The sequence below is a fragment of the Dipodomys merriami genome, unplaced genomic scaffold (assembly GCF_024711535.1).
Source record: "Dipodomys merriami isolate MVZ:Mamm:240054 unplaced genomic scaffold, mDipMer1.0.p SCAF_63, whole genome shotgun sequence".
In the NCBI taxonomy this organism is placed as follows: Eukaryota; Metazoa; Chordata; class Mammalia; order Rodentia; family Heteromyidae; genus Dipodomys; species Dipodomys merriami.
In genome coordinates this window covers 1,706,694-1,729,430 of record NW_027206213.1, presented here as the reverse complement: position 1 = coordinate 1,729,430, position 22,737 = coordinate 1,706,694, and the positions used below count along the sequence as shown (strand labels likewise).

General features: G+C 41.6%; 1 protein-coding gene across 1 annotated transcript; it reads right to left on the bottom strand.

The window, feature by feature from the left end:
- Window positions 1-2,177: 2,177 nt before the first annotated feature.
- Cnrip1 (cannabinoid receptor interacting protein 1) lies at window positions 2,178-21,576 on the bottom strand. The gene is made up of 3 exons (XM_070004497.1): window positions 20,741-21,576; window positions 18,279-18,429; window positions 2,178-3,166 (listed from the first exon to the last, which is right to left on the bottom strand). The coding sequence occupies exons 1-3, from the start codon at window positions 20,917-20,919 to the stop codon at window positions 3,002-3,004; spliced, it is 495 nt and encodes a 164-aa protein (XP_069860598.1). The 5' UTR covers window positions 20,920-21,576; the 3' UTR covers window positions 2,178-3,001.
- Between the last annotated feature and the right edge of the window lie 1,161 nt (window positions 21,577-22,737).

Here is a 22,737-nt window from a genome sequence, read left to right as displayed (position 1 = left end):
GAGGGGCAAAGTTACAACTCAGCAGCTTGATATAGCTGAGCACTTACATTTTGGAGTAGGAGGAGAGCTTAGAGAAAAGTAGCCAGAGAGACTGGGCTCAAGTCCAATAATAAGTAGAGAACAGTATATGCCAGGAGCGATCACTTAACGTGGCAGATTAGCTGTTAATATTTTCTATTACTTCATCTCTAACACCTCCCCAACGCCAGAGATTCATCCTTGCCTGTAGTCCAGCAGGAACACACACACACACACACACACACACACACACACACACACACACACACACACACACACACACACACACTTTTTATCTATTTTTTAAATTGAGGGGCTCAACCATGTATCTTTAAAGGATTTAGAAATTTTCTTCAATGGCAGCAAGCTGAGGCAGGCTCCTCTGGGCACCACTGGGACTTAAACACCCAGGCTTCTCTTCTGATCCAGAATGCATTTTTTCTTTTCATTTTTTTCCCTGGTTCAAAAATGGGGACTTGAACTTGGTACCTAGTGCTTTTGCTCATTGGCTGGTGCTTTACCAACTGAGCCATACCGCTACCCAGCCCCCACCCAGGATTCATCTTCCTGCTCTTCTGCTGGAGGATATAAGTTATACCAGGCCACATTTTCCCCAGCCCTGTCCTGAGTCATTTTAACCTTGAAATGAAACCTCTCATTAAAAAAAAAAAAAAAAACAATAAAAACCCAAGCATAGAATATTGCAAAAGTCATGATATTGTTACCACCCTTCAAAACAAACAGTAACACGCTGAGATGACTCACTCGCTTGAAACCTATGAAAATATTTATTAATCAAACACATAGATCCAAATGAGTAGTTCTCTTGTTTTTCTATCTTTTAATTGCCCTCTGTGTCTTCTATTGGATATTTTATAAGGAAACTTGAGCCTCTATATAGTAAAATCACTGTTTTAAATATCTCAGTTTCTGTTCAAGTGATGTTGGCTTTAAAAATGTGGTAATTGGGACTGGGCTAGTGCTTATGGTTGCAATTATAATAGACAGGATTATTTTGGAACCAGCTAATTGAGAAACATGCTGTTCTAACACCATTTCTCAGCCCAGATCATGCTATTACTGCTCCCTGGTGGTAGCACAGCATGACTGCAGGCAAGCCATAGAGGTCAGGAAGGGTTTTTGAGCATCAGTCTTCCAAGTTTTTATTCTTAAAAAAGTAAATATTTTAAAGTACTTTAAAAATGATCTTTAGGTAATTGTACAAGGAGGTTTCAAGTAATGCATCAGTTTATGAGCACAATGTATCTTGATCAATGTCATGCCTTCCATCATTTTCCCCAGCCAAGTTGTTTTTCATTTAAAAAATACAAAAACCCTTCTCTTTAAAATAATCTCAGGGCTGGGAAGGTGGTTCAGTGGTAGAGTGCTTGCCTTGCATGCATGAGGCCCTGGGTTCGATTCCTCAGCACCACATAAGCAAAAAGAAAAAAGCCGGAAGTGGTGCTGTGGCTCAAGTGGTAGAGCGCTAGCCTTGAACTGAAGAGCTGAGGGACAGTGCCCAGGCCCAGAGTTCAGGCCCTACGACCGGACCCCAAAAAAAATAATCCCAGTAGCCTTGCATATTATTATATGGCAAAAATATAGACAGTAACCCATAAGTGGCTTCTAAATTCCCATACATCTTTGTGAATATTACCATATTATTGGGAAGTAGGATGTTTCCTTTAAAAGGAAATTTCTTCCCTGCATATGGAACTTAAAAGCACACAGACTTTATGCTAGGTCATTGTGACTCCCTGGGAACAGGCAGGGTGTCTCAATGCCAGTGTACATGTTGCCCTCCTGCTGCTGACCTGCACAGCTGACTAGCAAAGAAGCTGTTACCACAGGAGGAGGAATGGAGTGAGGATGGGGATGAGCACATTTCCATTGTCCTCCACATGGGCCTATGCTACCCTGTTCGAGCTGGCTTGAGCCTCCCTAATAAACCGGAGTGTGAATTCCACTTGGGGTACATCCCTTCACCATGCAGCAGAGACACCTTGGAGCAGAGGTCCACCTGCTATACAGCTCTTGCCAGAACTGAGATGTAAGTCAGTGGTACAGTGTTTGCCTAGCTAGCATGGGTGGGACCCTGAGTTTGATCCCCAATACCACCAAAAACAAATAAAAAAAAACAATAAAATCATTGTCAGGCATGATTTTTCAATACCTTTATTAAGAAATATCAAAAGTTAATTACTGTTCCATACACAGTTTTACAAAGTTCAAGTGACAGGGAAAGTGGAGGGTGCCACGTTTGAACACATTTGCCAAATGGGAGAGAGACCCTAAATCTCCTGCCAATCAGTGGTCCACAGCCATCCCTTCCTCTCCCCTCATCCCATTTCCATGAGATCAGAGCACATTCGCTTGAGCTACTTCAAAGAGTATCAACACATTCAAAAATATTTCTCTACACATTCATCCTCTTACTGTCATTACCCTGAAAAGGCTGAGCTGTTGAGAGGAAGGTTGAGAGCCCTGCTCACGCCTGCTGGTGTGCCATTTTCACAAAGCCTGCTTCCGGATCTGGCAAACATTGCAGGTTACAACTGATCATTTCACACATGGGGGGACTCAAGCACAGGTTTTATTTCTTAATTTAACAATGAACAAAAAATAAAGGGTGAGTTACTCATCTCTGGAAACAAAACACCACAGTCATTCCAGGGAAGCCTCCAGTAGAGGACAAGGCTTCTGATTGTATGGCCCTCCAGTTACAGCAATCAACAGCATAACTGAGCAAAGACACCAGCACAGAACACTGGAAGAAGTATTTTCGGGGCAGGACATCATCATCTTTTATGTCAAGGGTACTGCATCATGGGAGTTACACTTTCACAATAACTGGGGCTAGTAGGTCATTGGAATCAGTTAGGAAAGAGCCACGGTGTTGGTGTGCCTTGGTTAGGGCTTGTGCTGGTTTATCTAAAAGTAGCTTTCTGGAGAGACTGTCCAGCAACATCAGAAAAAACTGTCTTCAGAGGAAGGACTCCTTGTTCACCCACATGAGACTGCGTGTTTCATTGGGCTTGCATTCATACTCGATGACAGAGAAGGGGCTTCCCCACTGGCAGTGGTCCCGCTTGTGGTAATTGTAGAACTTGACTTGCCACACTGTCTCGAAGGTCCCAATGTCTGTGAACTGGAAGAAGAGAAATATGTCCAAGACAAAACCTCATTCTGTGGGCCAGGGGTGAGAGTGAAAGTCGGTGACAGAGCGAGATCTCCCAGCATAACCAGCCAAATCACTATCTTTCTCTTCTCTCTCTCTCTCCCCCCCCTCCTTCCCTACTCATTTCTTCCTTTTCATGCTTCCTTTTTTTTTAGTGTGCTAGTTCTGGGGATTTAACTCAGGATCTGAGCACTCTTTTAGGTTTTCACTTAAGGCTGGTACTCTACCTCTTAAGCACAGCTCCACTTCTAGCTCTTTGCTAGTAAACTGGAGATATGAATATTACAGACTTTTTTTTTGCCTAGGTTGGCTTTGAACTTCAACCCTCAGATTTCAGCATCTTAAGTAGCTAGGATTACAGGTGTGAGCCGCCAGCTCCTGGCCTTTCTATTTTTACTGGTGATACTAGGGTTTGAACTCAGGGCTTGGCTCTTGCCAGGAAGGTACTCTACCACGTAAGTTATGCCTCCAGCCCATTTGGTTTTGGGTGTTTTTCAGAGAATGTTTTGCATTCTGCCTGGGTTGTTCTGGTTGCAATCTTCTGTGTGTGCTTTCTGGAATGACAAGCACATACTATTGCTACTGTTTGTTGAGATTGAAACTCATGAACTTTATTTGGTCTGGGCTGGCTTTGAACCACAAACTTTCCAATCCTGGTCTCCTGAGTATCTAGGATTATAGGCATGAGCCATGGCACCTTGCTTCAAGTCTGTCTTCAGCTGAAAAGCTGAGGCTTTCCATTTCTTAAGGAAGTAAAGTAATAAGGCAATAAAGGAACTATTCTTTTATGCCAGGTGCTCTATGCCCAGTATTTCCTATCATATTGCTTTTAAGATAAATAGCTCCCAAGTTTATCTTACTTTCCAAGCTTAAATTTCTGAAAACTTCTCTTAGAATCTCAGAATCTTAGACTTTGCTTTAAAGTGACCCTTGCTACAGAGGGGGAACTGGGAAGAATGTTTACTGGTAGTTTTTTTTAGTTCCTACTAAAAAAGACAGGGGCACAAGATAACATTTGTACAACATCTGCAAGCACAAGACAAGATTGTCTCACATTTATTCTCAGTTCCAGGGAAAGATATTTAGCCTTGAGCTGACACCACAAATATTTTATTAAAGGTATTGGATTATTAAAGACCTACTCTATTAAGTATTTTTAAGTCAGAAGTCTATGTCACAGGCTTACATAATATATTATTCAACAATATATGAGTCAACTATGCATTTTGCACATTTAAAATGTGTACAAGGCATGATTCTTGCTCTTAAGAAGTTTGTAGTATAGGTGAGTGTTACGGTGTATGCCTGTAATCTTAGCCACCCAGGAGGCAGAGAAAGGAGAGAAAGATAGTGAGACAATATCTCAAAAACAAAATAAAAATGCTAGATCTCTCTCTCCCTCCCTCTCTCTGTATAGCAGAGAGTATACTGCAACAATAACCAAAGAAGTTTGCATTTTTCTTCTACAAGATAGGCCTAGAAATCACTACATGAAACTCTGAACCATGAGGATATATTTCCCTTGAAGCTGAGAAGAGGGCACAGAATACCCTAGGGGCCACTGGGCAGGTTCTCAAGTGTCTTGTGGGATTGCCTGACCCTGCTACCACCTTCTGGAGCTATTTAGGGGATCTGGCATTAAAGAGCATGATGCCAGTCGTTATTTTCTCCTCTGACCCTCCTATTTCAAGGGACAGGACAGGGACTGACTTGGCAGGATTCTTAGACACCTCCAGAGCCAGGAGACGTGGAAAGAAGAAGGGCAGTAGCAACAGGAGCCTTACACTTTGCAGCTGATACAGGAGGACAGAGATCAGGTGCTTCCCAGAAAGCATTCCAAGATGCTTTGAAAATTATATCCTGCAACATTGCTTCATCCTGTTAACTTGGTTCCAAAATAAGATCTGGGCTTTCCTTGGGGAAACACATTTGCCTTGAAATACGTTTGCCATGAAACAGTGGCTGATAAACCAAGAGTCAATATAACTCTCATGTATGAGAATGAAGTACCTCTCTCTGTCTCTGTCTCTGTTTGTCTCTCTATATGTAAGTATATATATATACACACATACATACACACATATACTTTTATATGTTATATATATATACATACACACATATACTTTTATATATTAACATTTCCATATGCCTATACATATTCATAATGATCTATTAGAATCAACTCAAAGATCTAATAATTCATCTGAGAGGCAGTAAGTATATATATATATATATATATACACACACATATACTTCTATATATTAACGTTTCCATATGCCTATATATATTCATAATGATCTATTAGAATCAACTCAAAGATCTAATAATTCATCTGAGAGGCAACTTTTGTATATTTATAAAATAGCATTTTACTCATTACCACTAAGATAATAATAGGGTGAGTCTTGAAGACATGCTGAACAAAAGGATCTAGACCCTAAAGAAGAGATACATGATTCCAGTTGTATAAAACTATAGAATATAATCTGTGCTGACAGAAAACATCCATGTTATCTGTGGTCTAAAATGGAAGACAGTGATGCAAAGGTGTAGGTGTATGTGCAAGAGAGAGAGGAGCTTTTGGGGAGTAATAGAAATATTCTAGTTATTGGCTGAAGTGGCAGTTACATAGATGCAGATATGTGTTGGTCAAAACTCACTGCCCTGTATGCTTGAAATATATTTGTTATTTGTAATTATACCACATAGTTGATTAAGAAAGATAGAAGGGCCAGGCACTGGTGGTTCATACCTGTATTCCTAGCTACTCAGGAGGATGAGATCTGAGGATTGCAATTTGAAGCCAGCCTAGGCAGGAAAGCCTGTGAGACTCATCTCCAATGAACCACCAGAAAACCAGGATTACTGACATGGCTCAAAGTGGTAGGATACTAGTGCAGAAACTTTGGGACAGTGCCTAGATCCTGAGTTCAAGCCTCATGACCCACTAAAAGAAATACAGAAGGGTGCAGTGGCTCATCCTGTAATCTGAGCTACTCAGAAGGCAGACTGCAGGATAATAGTGGTTCAAGGTCAGCCCAGGCAAAAAGTTTTGTTTTACCTTAAGCATAAGTAGGAGAATTTTGGCCCATGCTAGCCTGTTCATAAGCACAAGACGTATTTGAAAAATAACTGAAGCAAAAAGAGCTGGAGCCAGGGTGCAAGTGGTAGAGTACCTACCTAACAAGTATAAGGCTCTGAGTTCAAAACCCTAGTATCATCAAAAAACCCTAGTATCATCTCCTTCCTTCCTTCCTTTTCTCTCCTTCCTTTTCTCTCCTTCCTTCCTTCCTTCCTTCCTTCCTTCCTTCCTCTTCCTTGCTTCCTTGCTTCCTTCCTTCCTTTCTTTTTTTCTTTCTTTTCTTTCTTTCTTTCTTTCGCTTTCTTTTGTTGTCAGTCATGGGGCCTGAACCCTGGGTCTGGGTGCTGTCCCTCAGCTCTTCAGCACAAGGCTAGCACTCTACCACTTGAGCCACAGCACCACTTCTGGCTTTTTCTGTTTATGTGGTACTAAGGAATCGAACCCAGGGCTTCATGCATACTAGGCAAGCATTCTACCACTGAGCCATAGTCTCAGCCCTGTACAGCCTTTTAAAATACTAATTTATATCAGAATAAAGTTGTGAGCATGCTCTGATCCAGCAATTCTACTTCCTACAATGTATCCTAAGAATATCAGAAAGTTTAGTGAGAAACTGAACACACTGAGGTATCTTTAAGGCACAAATCATGGCATAGCCATATATTATAGAGTACCTTACAACAATTTTCAGTGTAAAATATTTAAAATTGTCTCTATTATTTTATATTGCCACATAAACTAAGCACAGTACTATCAAGAACATGTAGTATGGTACCAGAGATGTAGCTCAGTGTAAGAGTAACTTGCCTAGCATGTACAAATCCCTGGGTTCAACTCCTGGCACTGCCACCACTGAAAACTAAAAAAATAAAATAAAGAAAAAAATATACAATATAATTCCAGTTTATATAACAATTGTTAATGTTGGAAGCTGATATAATATATTTTTATGCACTTATTTACATATTCAAATTATTATTTTCAAATAGCTGTAAGAGATAGTTTCGATTTAGCATATCAATTTCTGTACACAATGCATCTTGATCAGAGTCACCATTTCTTTTCTTTTCTTTTCTTTTTTTTTTGGGTCCGGTTGTGGGGCCTGAACTCTGGGCCTGGGCACGGTCCCTCAGCTCTTCAGTTCAAGGCTAGCGCTCTACCACTTGAGCCACAGCACCACTTCCGGCTTTTTTCTTTTTTCTTATGTGGTGCTGAGGGCCTCAGGCATACAAGGCAAGCGCTCTACCACTGAGCCACCTTCCCAGCCCCACAGTCACCATTTCTGTCATCCTTTCTCCTATCTATCCCATCACTATCCATCTTCTGGTTTCCTACTTCCATTTTCAAATGTTTAACATTCGTTTTCAAATACTGAGAGTATTTCAATGTTTTTACACTGTATTTGCTCACCATTCCTCTCTCCATTTGTCTGCCACCCCGAGACCTCACTCCCCTCTCAGAGAAGACATGTTTCTGTTTCCTGATCTTCTTTTTGTGAAACTGTTATTTTTCAAAGGAAGTTACACTATGGCAATCCACTCCTGTGCATGCCACAAATTCATCAATTTGATTGCATATGTATGTGTTTTCATAGATGCTTATGCTTTAAGTCAGACTGGTACATATGACAGAAGCTTGTGCCCTTTGTCTCTCTGACTCTGACTAGTTATATTCAATTTTATTTATTTATTATGTGCTGGTTCTGGGACATGAACTCAGGGCCTGGGTGTTGTCCCTGAACTTTTGGTGATTAACTGTAGATAAGAATCTCATAGACTTTTTTGTCTGGGCTGGCTTTGAACTGTGATCCTCAGATCTTATCCTGAGTCACTAGGATTACAAGTGTGAGCCACCAGCATCTATAGCCTGGTTTATACTTCATGGTGAAAAGTTAAAACTATTCCCTCTAAAACCAGGAACCAGACAAAGATGCCCACTCTCTTCATTCCTTTTCAACATCGTACTGGAATTCCTAGCAAGAGCAATAAGGCAAGAGAAAAACATAAAAGGGATCCAAATAGGAGAAAGAATAAATCTATCTGGGTGCTGGTGTCTCACACCTGTAATCCTAGCTACTCAGGGGGCTGAGATCTGAGGATCGAGGTTCAAAGCCAGCTCAGACAGGAAAGTCTGTGAGACTCTTATCTCCAATAAACCACCAGAAAACTGGAAGTGGTGCTGTGGCTCAAGTGGTAGAGTGCTAGCCTTGAGCTGAAGAGCTGAGGGACAGCGCCCAGGCCCAGAGTTCAAGCCCCATGACTGGGGAGTGGGGAGAGAAGTAAAGCTATCCCTCTTTGCACATAATCCTGTATTTAAAGAACCCTACAGATTCTTCACCCAAGGTACTTGAGTCGATTCAAAACTTTGCCAAGGTAGCAGGGTATAAAATCAACCCGCAAAAACCAGTAGCTTTTCTGTACGTCAACAATGAGAAGATATTGGGGGGGAGGGGGGAGGCTGGGAAGGGATGTGAAGGGTAAACAAAGGAGGAGGCTGCAATGCTTGGTAAGAAATGTACGCATTATCCTGCCCATGTAATTGCAACCCCTCTGTACAATATGTTCACAAATAAAATAAAATAATTAAAAAAAATGAGAAGATAGAGTCTGAAATCAGGAAAGCAACCGTTTGTAATAGCCTAAAAAAAGCCTAGGAATTAACCACACAGATGTGAAGGAGCTCTATTTTGAAAACTTAAAAAAAAAACCTCAAAAAAAAAATTGAAGCAGATTTCAGGAAGTGGACAAACCTTGCACACTCTTGAATGGGAAGAATTAATGTAATAAAAATGGCAATACTGCCCAGAGCAAATTCAATGCAATATCCATCAAAGTTCTGACAACTTTCTTCAACTGTATAGAGAAAGCAATCCAAAAATTCGTATGGAATAATAAAAGACTCAAAAGAGTAAAATATTAAAATTCCAATGATTAATTTGTATAATCACAAAATTCATTAAACCAAAACTAAAGTATATTTACAAGTTTTAACAAATAATTACTATTTTTAATATAGAAGATGACATGAATTAAATCTGGCCATGATGGTACACACCTGTATTTCCAGCAACTTGGGAGGGGAAAACAGGAGGATCAAAGTTAGACTTTACCTATCAAGCTGGGTAGAGTGGTACATGCCTATAACCATGGCTATTTGAGCAGTAGAAGTAAGATGATCATGATCCAAAAGTCCAGGGATAACTTGTACAAAAAATGTGTGTGTGTGTGTGTTGTAAGCAAAAAGGCTAGTTGTAAAATGTTAGGTGATACGACAAAATTAACAGGACTTAAGAAACAAAAAAACTCCAACTCATCTGGTCGGACCACTACTAAATATCCCCATGCTGCTGATCACATGTATGGTGTATATGTGTACACTGTTATATGTTATAGACTGCTAGACAATTTGCTCCAGGAAAGTTAGAATGAGCTTGTGACTTTAAATAAGCATCATTATTCCACAATACTGTGAAATTTGGGAAATTATGTAATCACTTAATCACACACACACACACACACACAAAAACACCAGAAAACTAGAGTGGCGTGATGGCTCAAGTGGTAGAGCATGAGCCTTGAGCTGAATTGTTCAGGGACAGCTCCCAGGCCTAGAGCTCAAGCCCCACGACTGACAAAAAAAAAAAAAAGAGATCTTTCATGCGATTGTGTCTTTGTTGCCTTGTATGTCCCTCCCCCATGGTACAACCCCTGCTTTCACTATATATGATGTTGGTATATGTGGAGGGGAAGGGAAAAAACAAATTGTTAAAACAAGGATACAGGAGATGTACAAGTCGTTATGTCGATAAACGAACTTTACAACTTTGGAGGGGGGGACGGGGGGGGGGGATACGAAGGGAGGGGAAGGGGAAACAAAGCAGGAGGCTACAATGCTTGATAAGAAATGTGCTCATTATCTTACCCACGTAATTGTAACCCCTCTGTACAGTATTTTCACAATAAAAATATATTAAAAAAAAAAAAAAAAGACTAGGAGTGTGGCTCCATGAGATAACATGGTTGCCTGGCAAGCTTGAAGCTCTAAATTCAATCCTCAGTAATGGAGGAAAAAAGATCACATGAATTGGTAAGATAAAGGACTAGATGAAAAGACCAAATCATAGTGCACTAAAAAGAAAACAAATGCTAGTATAAAAAACCAGTTAAGACAGGTGTGGATGGCTCATGCCTGTAATCCTAGCTACTCAGGAGGTTGAGATCTGAGGATTCCGGTTCAAAGCCAGCATGGGCAGTAAAGCTCATGAGACTCTTATTTCCAATAAACCACCAGAAAACCAGAAGTGGCACTGTGGCTCAAGTGGTAGAGTGCTTGCCTTGTGTTGAAGAGCTAAGGGACAGTACCCAGGCCCAGAGTTCAAGCCCCACCACCAAACAGTTAAATGTTGCATTATTAGTAAAGAAATGTCTCAGGAGGATGAGATATGAAGATACTGGATCAAAAACAGCTCAGCTACACAAATCCACTGGAATCTTATTTCCATTCAATCACCAAAAAGCCAGAAATGGAGGTGTAGCTCAAATGGTAGAGCATCAGTCTTTATCAAACATTTTTTTATTGTTATTATAAAGGTGATATACGAAGGGGTTACAGTTACATAAGTCAGGTTAAGAGTACATTTTTTTTTGGACAATGTCAACTCATGCCTTGCTTTCTCCCAGTTTTTCTCTCCCACTCCCACCCCCAATTGTATAGTTCATTTTCAACATAGTGTTTGATCATTGCTGCATTTGTTCACCCTTTTTCCCTCCGTTTCTGTGCCACCCATTACACTCTCAAAGACATATAAATGAACAAGCAGAAAAAAAAGAAAGCAAAAACTAACAAAGACAAAAACCCTCTTGTTTCCATTTCCTGGAGTTTATTTCAATAAATATTGTTTTATATGATCAGATTCAGATAAGCATTGTGCCTTGATGCCTTTCTATTCCTCTCCTAAGATTATCCTCCTTTGGTCTCTCTGTATGTGAATGCTAGAGACTTGAATAAGTTATTATGTCCCAGTGCATTTTAGGTCTAGCTTCTGCATATGAGAGAAAACATGCACCACTTGTCTCTCTGAGCTTAGCTTACCTCACTTAACATGTTGTTTTAAGTCCATCCATTTTCCTGCAAATGACATAATATTATTCTTTCTAATGTATAGGTACCACATTAAAAAAAATACATCTGTCTATTGTAGGGCATCTGGACTGTTTCCACAACTTAGCTATTGTGAATAGTACAGCAATAACATGGATAGAGCACCAGTCTTGAACCAAAAACCAAGTCAGAGTATGATGCCCTGAGTTCAAGTACCAGCATGCATGCACACATGCACAAACACGCGTGCACACACACGCACACACACGCGTGCACACACACACACACACACACACACTCCCCTTTTACAGGGATCCTATTCATGTTATCAATTTAATTAAGGTTTTTAAGTACTAAAAGGACTCTGAGTATCCAATATTATGAAAATACTATGAAAATGGTGATATATTGGTAGGATGGACTTACACCACTGTTGAAAAAAAATCTTGGGCTGTTAAAGATGTGATAAAATACCTAGAACAATGTTAACAGAAAAGCTATTATGGTAGTTGAAATACATGACCTCAAATATATGAAATCAATGTATAGTAAAATTCCAAAGAGTATTAGTTCCTTAGAAATTGAGCTTTTCTATCGTCCCCTTTAGATTTTTCTTCAATAAATGTACTTTCTATAATCAGAATGTAAGGAAAATGACAAATAGGACTTATCATTTCTCAACAATATGCTGTATTTTATAAATTCTATTAATACTATCTACATTCCAATGAAAATATTACAGATCTGTTAACAAAAAGGGAGAGGTGGAGTGAATAAGTTGATATTTCATTTTATAATACATGAAGACGTTTAAAAGCTTAATATTATTATCATTATTTTATTATCTTTAAGTAGTTGTACAAAGGAATTACAATTTAGCAAAGCAGTTTATGAATACAGTGCATCTTGATCAATGTCATCCCTTCCAACATTCTCATTTATTATTTTTAACTACTACAAGATATTATGAATCTAAAGTACAACTGACATTTACAATCCCATTGAAATTTCAATTTAAAATTATAAAAATATTTTATAAATTATGTATTTTAATATTATAAAATAGTTTCAAACAGAACAGACGCTAACCTTTTGAGAGAAGCAACAGCCTGAAACTTTTTATCTAAGTGAGAAACAATATTGAGATTTGAGATTGTGTGTGTGTGCGCGCGCGCGCGCGCGCATGCGCGCGCACATGCGGATACTGGGCTTGAACTCAGGACTGCTGCACTGTCCCTTAGTGTTCTTGTTCAAGGCTAGTGTTCTACTTGAGCCACAGATCCACCTCCAGATATTTGATGGTTACTTGGAGATAAGAATCTCACAGACATTCTTGCCAATCTAGCTTTGAACCATGATCCTAAGATCTCAGCTTCTTGTGGCGCTAGCATTATAGGTGTAAGCCACCAGTGCTCAGTAAGATTTCATACAGACAGAAGAAGAGACAGACAGACACACATACATACACACACATGTGCCTCAAGATGATTATAACCAAAGATGAGAAGAAACTTATTATTACACTTATACCTGAAAAACTAAAAAAAAATTATGAATGTATTGATGGAAGAGACTCTAATAGAAATGTGTTGACGGCAGAAAGGTGGATGTTTAGGTCTTTGTATCTCAGCTTTGATTCCATTGCTCTTTGTTAATGTTGGATCCAAAGTCATGTTGAAGTGAATTTCACGGCTGCTCACTCTGCTGTTCCTTTCTCTCATGCCTTAGTTGTTTACCCTTCCCATCCGCTTTCCAGAGGGGCACTCTAGTGCCTGGGCAGATCCAATGACAGATCGAGGGGCTCAAATCTGGCATTCTAAAGAACAGAAGTACAGAAGAACAGACTCTGTTCCTTCCCAACCCATCTGTTCCTTCCAAGGAAAATCTACCCAGGCAGACCCCTGGGAGAAGCAATTTATAGTTGGGTACAGTTCTATGTGTTTTTATAGCAATCATATTGCAAAACTTGCATATATATTATTCCACCTTGATTTTGTGCTTGGTTCTGTTATTCCTTTTTTTATGGCTAAGAAAAAGATTCTGCCATCTCATTTTTATAGATAAAAAAAAAAACTCCAAAGATTTAGTGATATTAAGAGACTTGTCTTAGAACCAGACTGCCCAACCAGTTTAAGATAGGAGCAGAACAGGCACAGTATTTCCTAATTTCTATCTAGGAGCAATTCTCATTGTGTCTGTTTTTATAATCATAAGGAGTAAAAGCTAGTGGACATTTTTTCCTTTCCTTTCCTTTTCTTCTTTTTTGTGTGTGCTAGTTTTGTGGCTTAAACTTCAAAAAGCTAGAAGTAAAGCTGTAACTCAAGTGGTAGAGTGTTACCCTTGAGTAGAAAAAGCACAGAGACAGCACCCAGGCCCCGAGTGCAAGCCCCAGGACCAGCACAAAAAAAAATTCTTGCAAACAGAATTTTACAACACATTAGAGAGACCATACACCATGATCAAACTGGTTTAATCCCAGAAATGCAAAGATGATTCAACATATGTCAATCAATAAATGCAACATATCACACAAACAGGGTCAAGGATTCAAAAAAAAAACAAATCACAGGATTATCACAGCTGGCAGAAAAAAAGCCTTTGACAAAACTCAACATCTTTTTATGATAAGAGCGCTGAGGAAATTAGGAATAGAAGGGATGTACTTGAGCTGAATAAAGTGTACATATGACAAACTTATCCAACATCATATTAAATACAAGAAACAAATCATTTTCCCCCTTGCTGGGTGCCAGTGGCTCACACCCGTAATCCTCTCAGGAGGCTGAGATCTGAGGATTGCAGTTCAAAACCAGCCTGGGCAGGAAAGTCCATGAGCCTCTTATTTTGAATAAACCTTTAGAAAACCGGAAGTGGTGCTATGGCTCAAGTGGTAGAGCGCTAGCCTTGAGCTGAAGAGCTGAGGGACAGCACCCAGGCCCAGAGTTCAAGCCCCACGACCGACAAAAAACAACCCAAAAAACAAAACACACACACACAAGTCATTTTCCCTCATGTCAGGGATGAGACAAGAGTACTTCACACTAATGTAACATGTTTATAGAATTTCTATCCTGAGCAATATGAGAGGAGAAATAAAAGGGATTCAAATAAGAAATGAATGTGTTAAATTATCCTTATTTGCAGATGACATGATTCTGTACATACAGACTCTACCAAAAAACTTCTAGATCTAATAAGCACCTTTGGAAATATAGCAGAATACAAAACAAATACTGAATAATTAGTAGATTTTCTATTTCTATAAACAGCCTAAGAAAGAAATCAGGAAATAATTCCATTCACAGTGGCCTCAAACACAATAAAATACCTAGGAATTAACTTAGCCAAGGAAGTGAAAGATCTCTACAATGAAAACTACAAAACTTTGAAGAAAGAAATTGAAGAAGACATCAGAAAATGGAAGACTTCCCATGCTCATGGACTAGTAGAATTGTTGTTGGTGTTGCTGGTCCTGGGGCTTCGACTCAGGGCCTGGGCATTGTCTTAAGCATTTTTTTGTGCTCAAGGCAAGTGTTCTACCACCTGTGCCACAGCTTCATTTCTGGCTTTTTGGTGTTTAATTGGAGATAAGAGTCTCAAAGACTTTCCTGCCTGGACTGGCTTGATTCTTGGATCTCAGCCTCCTGAATAGCTAGGATTAAAGGTATGAGCCATGGCATCCAAATAGACTAGTAGAATTTTGATTATGAAAATGGTCATACTTCCAAAGTAATCCACAGATTCAATACAATACCCTTCAAAGTCTCATTATAATTCTTCATAGAAACAGAAAAATCACGGAGCTCCAGTTGCACAATCGGTTAGCATGGTACTTAAAAGAAATAGAAAATTCAGCTACACATAGCAAAAGCAATTCTGATGAAAACAGAAAATTTCAAATTGTACTACAGAGTCATAGTAACAAAAGGAGCTAGTTATAGCAACAACAACAACAACAACAAAAACCAAACAAACCCCATGAGATATAGGAATAAAACCACACAGCTACAGCAATATAATTTTCAACAAAGAAGTAAAAAACATACATTGAGCCAGGGGCCAGTGGCTCATGCCTGTAATCCTAACTACTAAGGAGACTGAGATCTAAGGATCACAGTTCAAAGCCAGTCCCAGCAGAAAAGACCATGAGACTCTTATCTCCAATAAGCTACTCAGAAAAAGCTGGAAGGGGCTCTGTGGTCCAAGTGGTAGAGTACTAGCCTTGAGCACAGAAAGGCTCAGGACAGAGCCCAGGTCCTGAGTTCAAGGCCCAGGACCGATACAAAACAAAAAACAAAAACAAACAACAACAAAAAACCCAACAACAACAACAACAAAAAACCCCAAACCCCAAACCAAACCAAACCAAAATGCGCCGGAGAAAAGATAGCTTCTTTAACAAAAATGTTCTGGGAAAAACCAGTTATCTATTTGCAGACTGAAATGTGACCTCTCTGTCTTATACTTTACTAAAACCAACTTGCAGTGGATCAGAGAGCTCAAAGCAAGGCCTGAAACATTAAATTTACCATAGAAAAAGGGAGGGGGGGGAAAGAAACTTCTAGATGTTATAGGCATAGGCAATAATTTCCTGAAAAGAAGTCCAGTTGTTCAGAAAGCAAGAACATGAATTGTGAAAGGAGCTGCACTAATGACTCATACCTATAATTGTAGCTACTTAGGAGGCTGAGATCTGAGAACCTTGGTTCAGAATTAAATCAGGGAGATGAATCCAAGAGATATTTATCTCCAGTTAGCCAGCATAAAGCCAGAACTAGAGTTAGGTTCAAGTGGAAATGCAAAAGCCCAGTGACAACATGAGGTCCTAAGCACAAGCCTTAGTACCAACACACACACACACACACACACACACACACACACACACACACACACACACACACACACACACACACACACACACACACACACACACACACACACACACACACACACACACACACACACACACACACACACACGTGAAATGAGGCTAAAGAGTTCAGCAAATAATAAATAAATTAATAAATGGATAAGTGGCTGGGGACTGGTGGGTTCACAACAGTTACCCAAGCTACTCAGGAGGCTGAGATCTCTGGATTGCAATTTAAAGCCAGCCCAAGCAGGAAAGCCAGAAATGAAGCTGTATCTCAAGTAGCAGTAGTATACTAACCTTGAGCAAAATAGCTTAGGGATATCACCCAGCCTTGAGTTTAAGCCTCAGGACTGAATCATGCATGTGTGAGCATGCACATGTGCACACACGCACACACACACACACACACACACACACACACACACAAATAAATGGACAAGTGAATTGAACAGACAGTTTTCAGAAGAAGAAAATACTAATTGCTAATAGATATGAAGAAATATTCAATATCCTTAGCCATAAAGGAAAAGCAAATCAAAACACAAGGATTCTATCTCACCCCAATCAGAATAGCAATCATCAAGAACAAAAACCATAATACATGCTGGAACCTTCATATACTGTTAGTAGATATGCAAACTAGTGCAACCACTATGGAATTAGTATGAAGGATCCTCAAAGAAAACCCCAAAAACTAGAAATAGATTTACCTTGTGACTCCATCATATCACTATTAGGAATGTATCTAAAGGAATGTAAATCAATTATTCAAGAGATACCTGTATACATATGTATCTTGCAACATTATGGACAATAACTAAATGGTAAAATAAGCTAAGATGCCAGCAACAGATGAATGAATAAGGAAGACAGAGAAGGCATGGAATATGTAGACATAAAGAATCAAATCATGTTACTTGCAGGAAAATGGATGGAATTAGAGAACATTATGTTGAGTGAGACAAGCCAAGCTCAAAGGCAAATAACATGTGTTCTCTCATATGTGGAAGCTAGAACTCAGACATATGTATTCATGCACGTGTGCATACCCATATTCATAAATTTATATATTTATGTAACACTTAACTCTTTTTAACAAGTTTTTTTATTGTGAAAATACTGTACAGAGACACTTGACTCTTAAGTTTATTTAGGGGAAAAAGGGGAGGAGGAAAAAAAGCATGATAGAGGCTCAATAATGTTGACATTTAGAGCAACTATGTACAAAGATGACATAGAATTTTCTTGTCCGTCATGGGGCTTGAACTCTGGGCCTGGGCACTGTCCCTCAGCTCTTCAGCACAAGGCTAGCGATCTATCACTTGAGCCACAGGGTCACTTCCAGTTTTCTGGTGGTTTACTGGAGATAAGAACCTCATGGACTTTCCTGCCAGGGCTGGCTTTGAACCACGATCCTCATATCTCAGCCTCTTCACTAGCTAAGATTACAGGCGTGAGTCACCAGTGCCTGGTTGACATAGGATTCTTAATAAAAGCTATTGATCAGCTGGGCACTAGTGGCTCATGCCTGCCTGTAAACCTTGCTACTCAGGACGTTGAGATCTGAGAATTTTGGTTCAAAGCCAACCTGGGGAAGGGAAAGTGATAGAAGGAGATTGATTGAAATGCATTATATACATGTGTAGAAATGTCACAATGAAACTCTTATACATTGTTTCCTAATTTAAAAAAATAAAAGGTTTAAAAAAAACTTTTCAGAGTCAATTATTGGAAAATTCCATTACACATTGTAAGAGGAAAAATGGTAATATATCTACTATAGTCTCTCTTAAAACCATCTTTTGTGTCTGTAAGCATCTGTAGGGTTAGTTTGTCATCATGCCAAACTATGTTGCATAGTATTAGTACTATACATACTATTAGTACTCTCCCCAGCAGATTCAAAAAGTAAACTCAACCTAATTCCCTTAGTAATTGGCTGTAGTACACCTCTTCTTAAAAGAGATAGTGATTATTTCTCTTTCTACAGTTTCCTGAGCTCCTCCCTCCCCCAAGTAGGTCTTACCGGCATGGTGATCTGGATGGGCTGTCGTTCTCCACTTTTGGTTGGGGCTACTCCTTCTGTGTCATATGTGCCCGTGTAGACGACTCTGTCCCCATCAGGCTCTTTAGACTTCAGTTCCAGTGGGACCAGTACACCACCAATGGAAATGTTCCTGTAATGGACTTGAGTTGACCATATATAGTATGAATTACCTTTGGTACCCTCTCCTGATCTGGACCAAAATCCCAGGCAGAAAACCTAGAGGGTCTAGCTGGGGGAGACACTGTATTATGGAAGTTCAGTAGACTAGAATTCTCTATCTGACTAGTCACATGACCACAGACCACTTCCTCTATGAAATGATCTCATTATTCTCATCCAGAAAACTTGTATAAGGCCATGAGGGGCTCTACCAGTGGTTCCTCTCTTTAGTAACTCCTTAAAATAATCTATGGAGCTATCAAAAACTTACTGGTAAGTAACCCCCCTCCATAAAAAGATCAGACTCGGTTGATCTGGGGTATAGTTTGGCATTGGTAAATTTATTTTAGTGTTTTCTAGGAGACTCACAGATACAGGGTGAACAACAGGTGATCTAGATCTCTATTGATTTCCCAGTCATCAGGGGTCCTATATTTTGGAGTGCCTTTCTTCATGCTTGCCTCACCAATGGAAATTTTCACTGGCTTCATTCCTTTGTGTTAGGATAATGGTCCTCAATGAAGAGTCCCTGGACCAGCCATATCATCATCACTTTGGGATCTATTAAGACATCTAGGCCCTATCCTAGACAGAGCAAACTCAAAAAACACGGTGGTAGGCCCTAGGAATCAGTTCCAACAAGTTCTTCAGTGCTTCTATGATATATTCAGGTGTGAGAACCATTGGATTATGGCGCTGAGAAATCCTAAAGCATAACTAGTTTTGTCATTAAATTTGTTTTCATCTTCTAATTTTTATTTCTGGATTTTTTTGGGAGGTAAGGTCTTGCCATATATTATTGATTGGATTGCAGGCAGGAACAACCATGTTTAAATTTGCCCCCTTTTTTTGTAGGTCATGGGTCTTGAATTCTAGGTCTGGGTGCTGTCCCTCAGCACTTTAGCGCAAGGCTAGCACTCTACCACTTGAGCCACAGCACCACTTCCGGTTTTCTGGTGGTTAATTGGATATAAGAGTCTCACCGACTTTCTTGCTCAGGCTCCTTTGAACTGCAGTCAGCCTCCTGACTAGCTAGGATTACAGGGGTGAGCCACCCTCGCCTGGCCTAAATTTGCTTTTTAACAAAACTAGACATCCAGATGCTAACCAGAAGAATATGGGATGTAGAACTGACAAATCAGGAGCAAAGGTAACCAGGAAAGCAGGGGAAGGGAAACCTAGATTATAACCCGGGACAGGGGCCATCTGGAAACGTGAAGGTAAGGGGTTCATGAAATTGTGAGGGTGCTGATAAGTCGATGGACCAGGAATACCAGTAATCATTCATGTATAGTTCCAGATCCTTGCACCGAAGAGGTTAACACAAATTCACTGCATTAAAACAGACCACAAAGTGTCTTATAGATTAAAGCCCTCTTGTCCCCGGGCATATGGAAGATAAGATAGTGTTTTGTGTCCTTCCAGAGGTAGTTTGATAGAGAGAGATAAAGGACCCACCCATGAGTTCTTCCTCCATTGGCCACTGGCCTGTTCTACACTGACTTTTCTCTCCAGAGGTCTACTGGTTGCATCATTCCTTCGTGGCTGGAAGGAGATAATCTCTGCCACAAATAACTCCCCAAATAAAAGTAATCCCAGGCAATATTCTTAGGCTGAGCAGACAAGTCGGGAGAAAGGTGCCATCATGGAAAACCTTAGAGCTAGGCCTAAGCAGAGACCGCACCCTCTAACTTGTGCCTCCTGCTCTAACCCTGGGGTTCCCTGACACCAAGCCACGGGTGGAGGGATGAGGAGCATCCCCCAGAGAGCTCCGATACAGCCCTTCCTCTCCCCCTCCCATGCTTTTCTACCTCATTCTCCAGCCTTTTCTTCCTTCAGCCTCACCCGCAGACCCTAGAGGGCTGCCAGAACCCAGCAGAAGAGGGGTGCAGCAGGTGAGCCCCCTCCCGACCTTTTCCCATCTGCCCCAACCCGGCTCCCTGAGGTTCCAAACCGAGGCTTGAACACAAGGCGAATCTATGAGAAATCAAATAAAAACTAAAAAACCCCAACCCTGGCTTCTTGTCGCCGATTTAAACGGATGCACTGAGATGGTGGAGGGAAGTGAGAATGGTGGAATACCAGCCTAGGGCCCAGGAGAGGACCGGCGGGGGAAGGATGGGGGGGAACAGGAAACCGACCTCCTAGCCCAACCCGGGGGCCTGCTGGGCGCGCCATGAGACCCAAGGGGCCCCGGAGAAGCTCAGGGTGTCCCCGCGGGCTACCACCTGCACCCGTACCCTCCAGGACCTCCCTGCAGCCGCGGCGCGCCCTGCACTCACTCGACCTGCAGCGTGGTGGGCTTAATCTTGACCTCCACCTTGTAGGAGGAGCCGGTGAGCAGCTTGATGGTGCGGTTCTGGCCAAAGCGCTGCCCGTCTACCTTGAAGAAGACCGGGCCATCGTTGGGCTGGATGCGCAGCGCGATGGAGAGGCGCACGATGCCCGGCAGGTCCCCCATGGCTGGCCGAGGGACTGGCACGGCGGCTCCGGGGGCGCGGGTGACAAGCGCGGGCTGGGCTGCGAAGGAGAGGCTGGAGCGCGGTGGGCGGAGAGGACGCGCGGGGAGGGAGGGGGAGGCGGCTGCTAGAAGTGATCGTCGCCGTCCACCCGGGCTCTGCAGCTGCGGCCGGGGAGGCTGGTATCCCCGTTTGCACCGGGCAAGGAAGCTGATCCCGGGGACAGCTCCGAGGCCGCGGGCCGCCCCATCCCCCCCAGCTCCCCGCGCCGCGCCCTGCGGACACTCGCTCCGACCCGCAGGCCGCTGCGCAAATCTGCACCGCCGGGGCGGAGAGAGTTAATCCTGTTTACGCACCACAATCCCTTTCAGCTGGTGAAGCAGACATTTAGGCTCCTCCTCGTACAGCTCTGGGAGGGAGTGAGGGGGAGGGGGAGGAGGATGGGAAGCCCGCAGACACCTGGGGTTAAACTGGAGACCACCCCCATGAAGACAACCCCCCAGTCTAGGTACAGTCGGAGTCAGCCGAGGGATGGGGATCCGGTGGCTGGAGCATCGGGTCCCTGGTTGGCTGGAGGAGGCTGAGAGGAGACAGCGAGGCTGGAGACGGGAAGTGGGATAGGAAACTGCTAACTACTGATTTAAATTTCAGGAAATAGGAGACTTTCCGAGGCTTAGGGGAAGTAGCCGAGGGAAAGAGCAGAGATCCTTCTATTGTGGTGGACTCAGGGCCACACTAGATTAGGAAAGGTACGCAAAAAAAGAGAGGGAGGGAGAGAAGAGAGGAAGAGAGGAAGGCTGGAAGGCAGGCGGGTGGGGGGGGCTATTCAAGAAGTGACACCTCCCTGTAGGTGTACATACTTTGTCTCAAGAATGACAGTATAATCTATTGCATATACTTACTCAGGTCTTGAAGGAGGCATTATCAGGCCTGTAAAAGCCATATATCTAAGGCAAAGTTGATGGCAACGGTCAAGAGCAAAGATAGGTCAAAGGATTACTGACCAGGCGCTGGGGTCTACACTGAACTTAGATTTGCATGTTAAGTGTGGTTTCAAAGTCTTTGGGGCAGAGGCTGGTTGTTGACTGGCCGGTGTAGGGAGCCACGGAGACCAAGTGCCTTGGGGCAGAGACAGGTTTCAGAGGGCTGACAAGGAGTAGCTGCGTCAGCACCACGCAGGTGGATAGTACCAGAGCGCCGAGCACACCTGGGGAGTGGAGGATTAGTAAACAGGATGGGTGGGGTCTGGGGAAAGATGTTTCTGTCTATAACATTTTAGTTTACCCAAGTTAGACTACGTTTCTTCAGAAATAATGAACTGTCTATATGTGCAGATATAAATGAGTATGCCATACTTATGCCAATTGCTTTCAAAATTCAAACAAAGCCTAAATGGAATGTCAACCAATAAACAAATGTTTGAATAAACTCTCATATACTGACACTATATTCTATATTATAGAATGTTATGCAACTATTAAAACAGTGAGTTATTTGCCACTTTGGCAAACGCATATGCTAAAACATAACAATGAAAATGTGTTGGGGGCTGGGAAGGTGGCTCAGTGGTAGAGTGCTTACCTTGCATGCATGAGGCCTTGGGTTTGATTCCTCAGCACCACATAAGCAAAAAGAAAAAAGCTGGAAGTGGTGCTGTGGCTCAAGTGGTAGAGCGCTAGCCTTGAACTGAAGAGCTGAGGGACAGCACCCAGACCCAGAGTTCAGGCCCCACGACAGGACCCCCCCCCAAAAAAAAGAAAATGTGTGGCTGGCAAACTGCAGAAAAGTAAAGGTGAGATTTTTTTGGTTTGGGTCTGTTT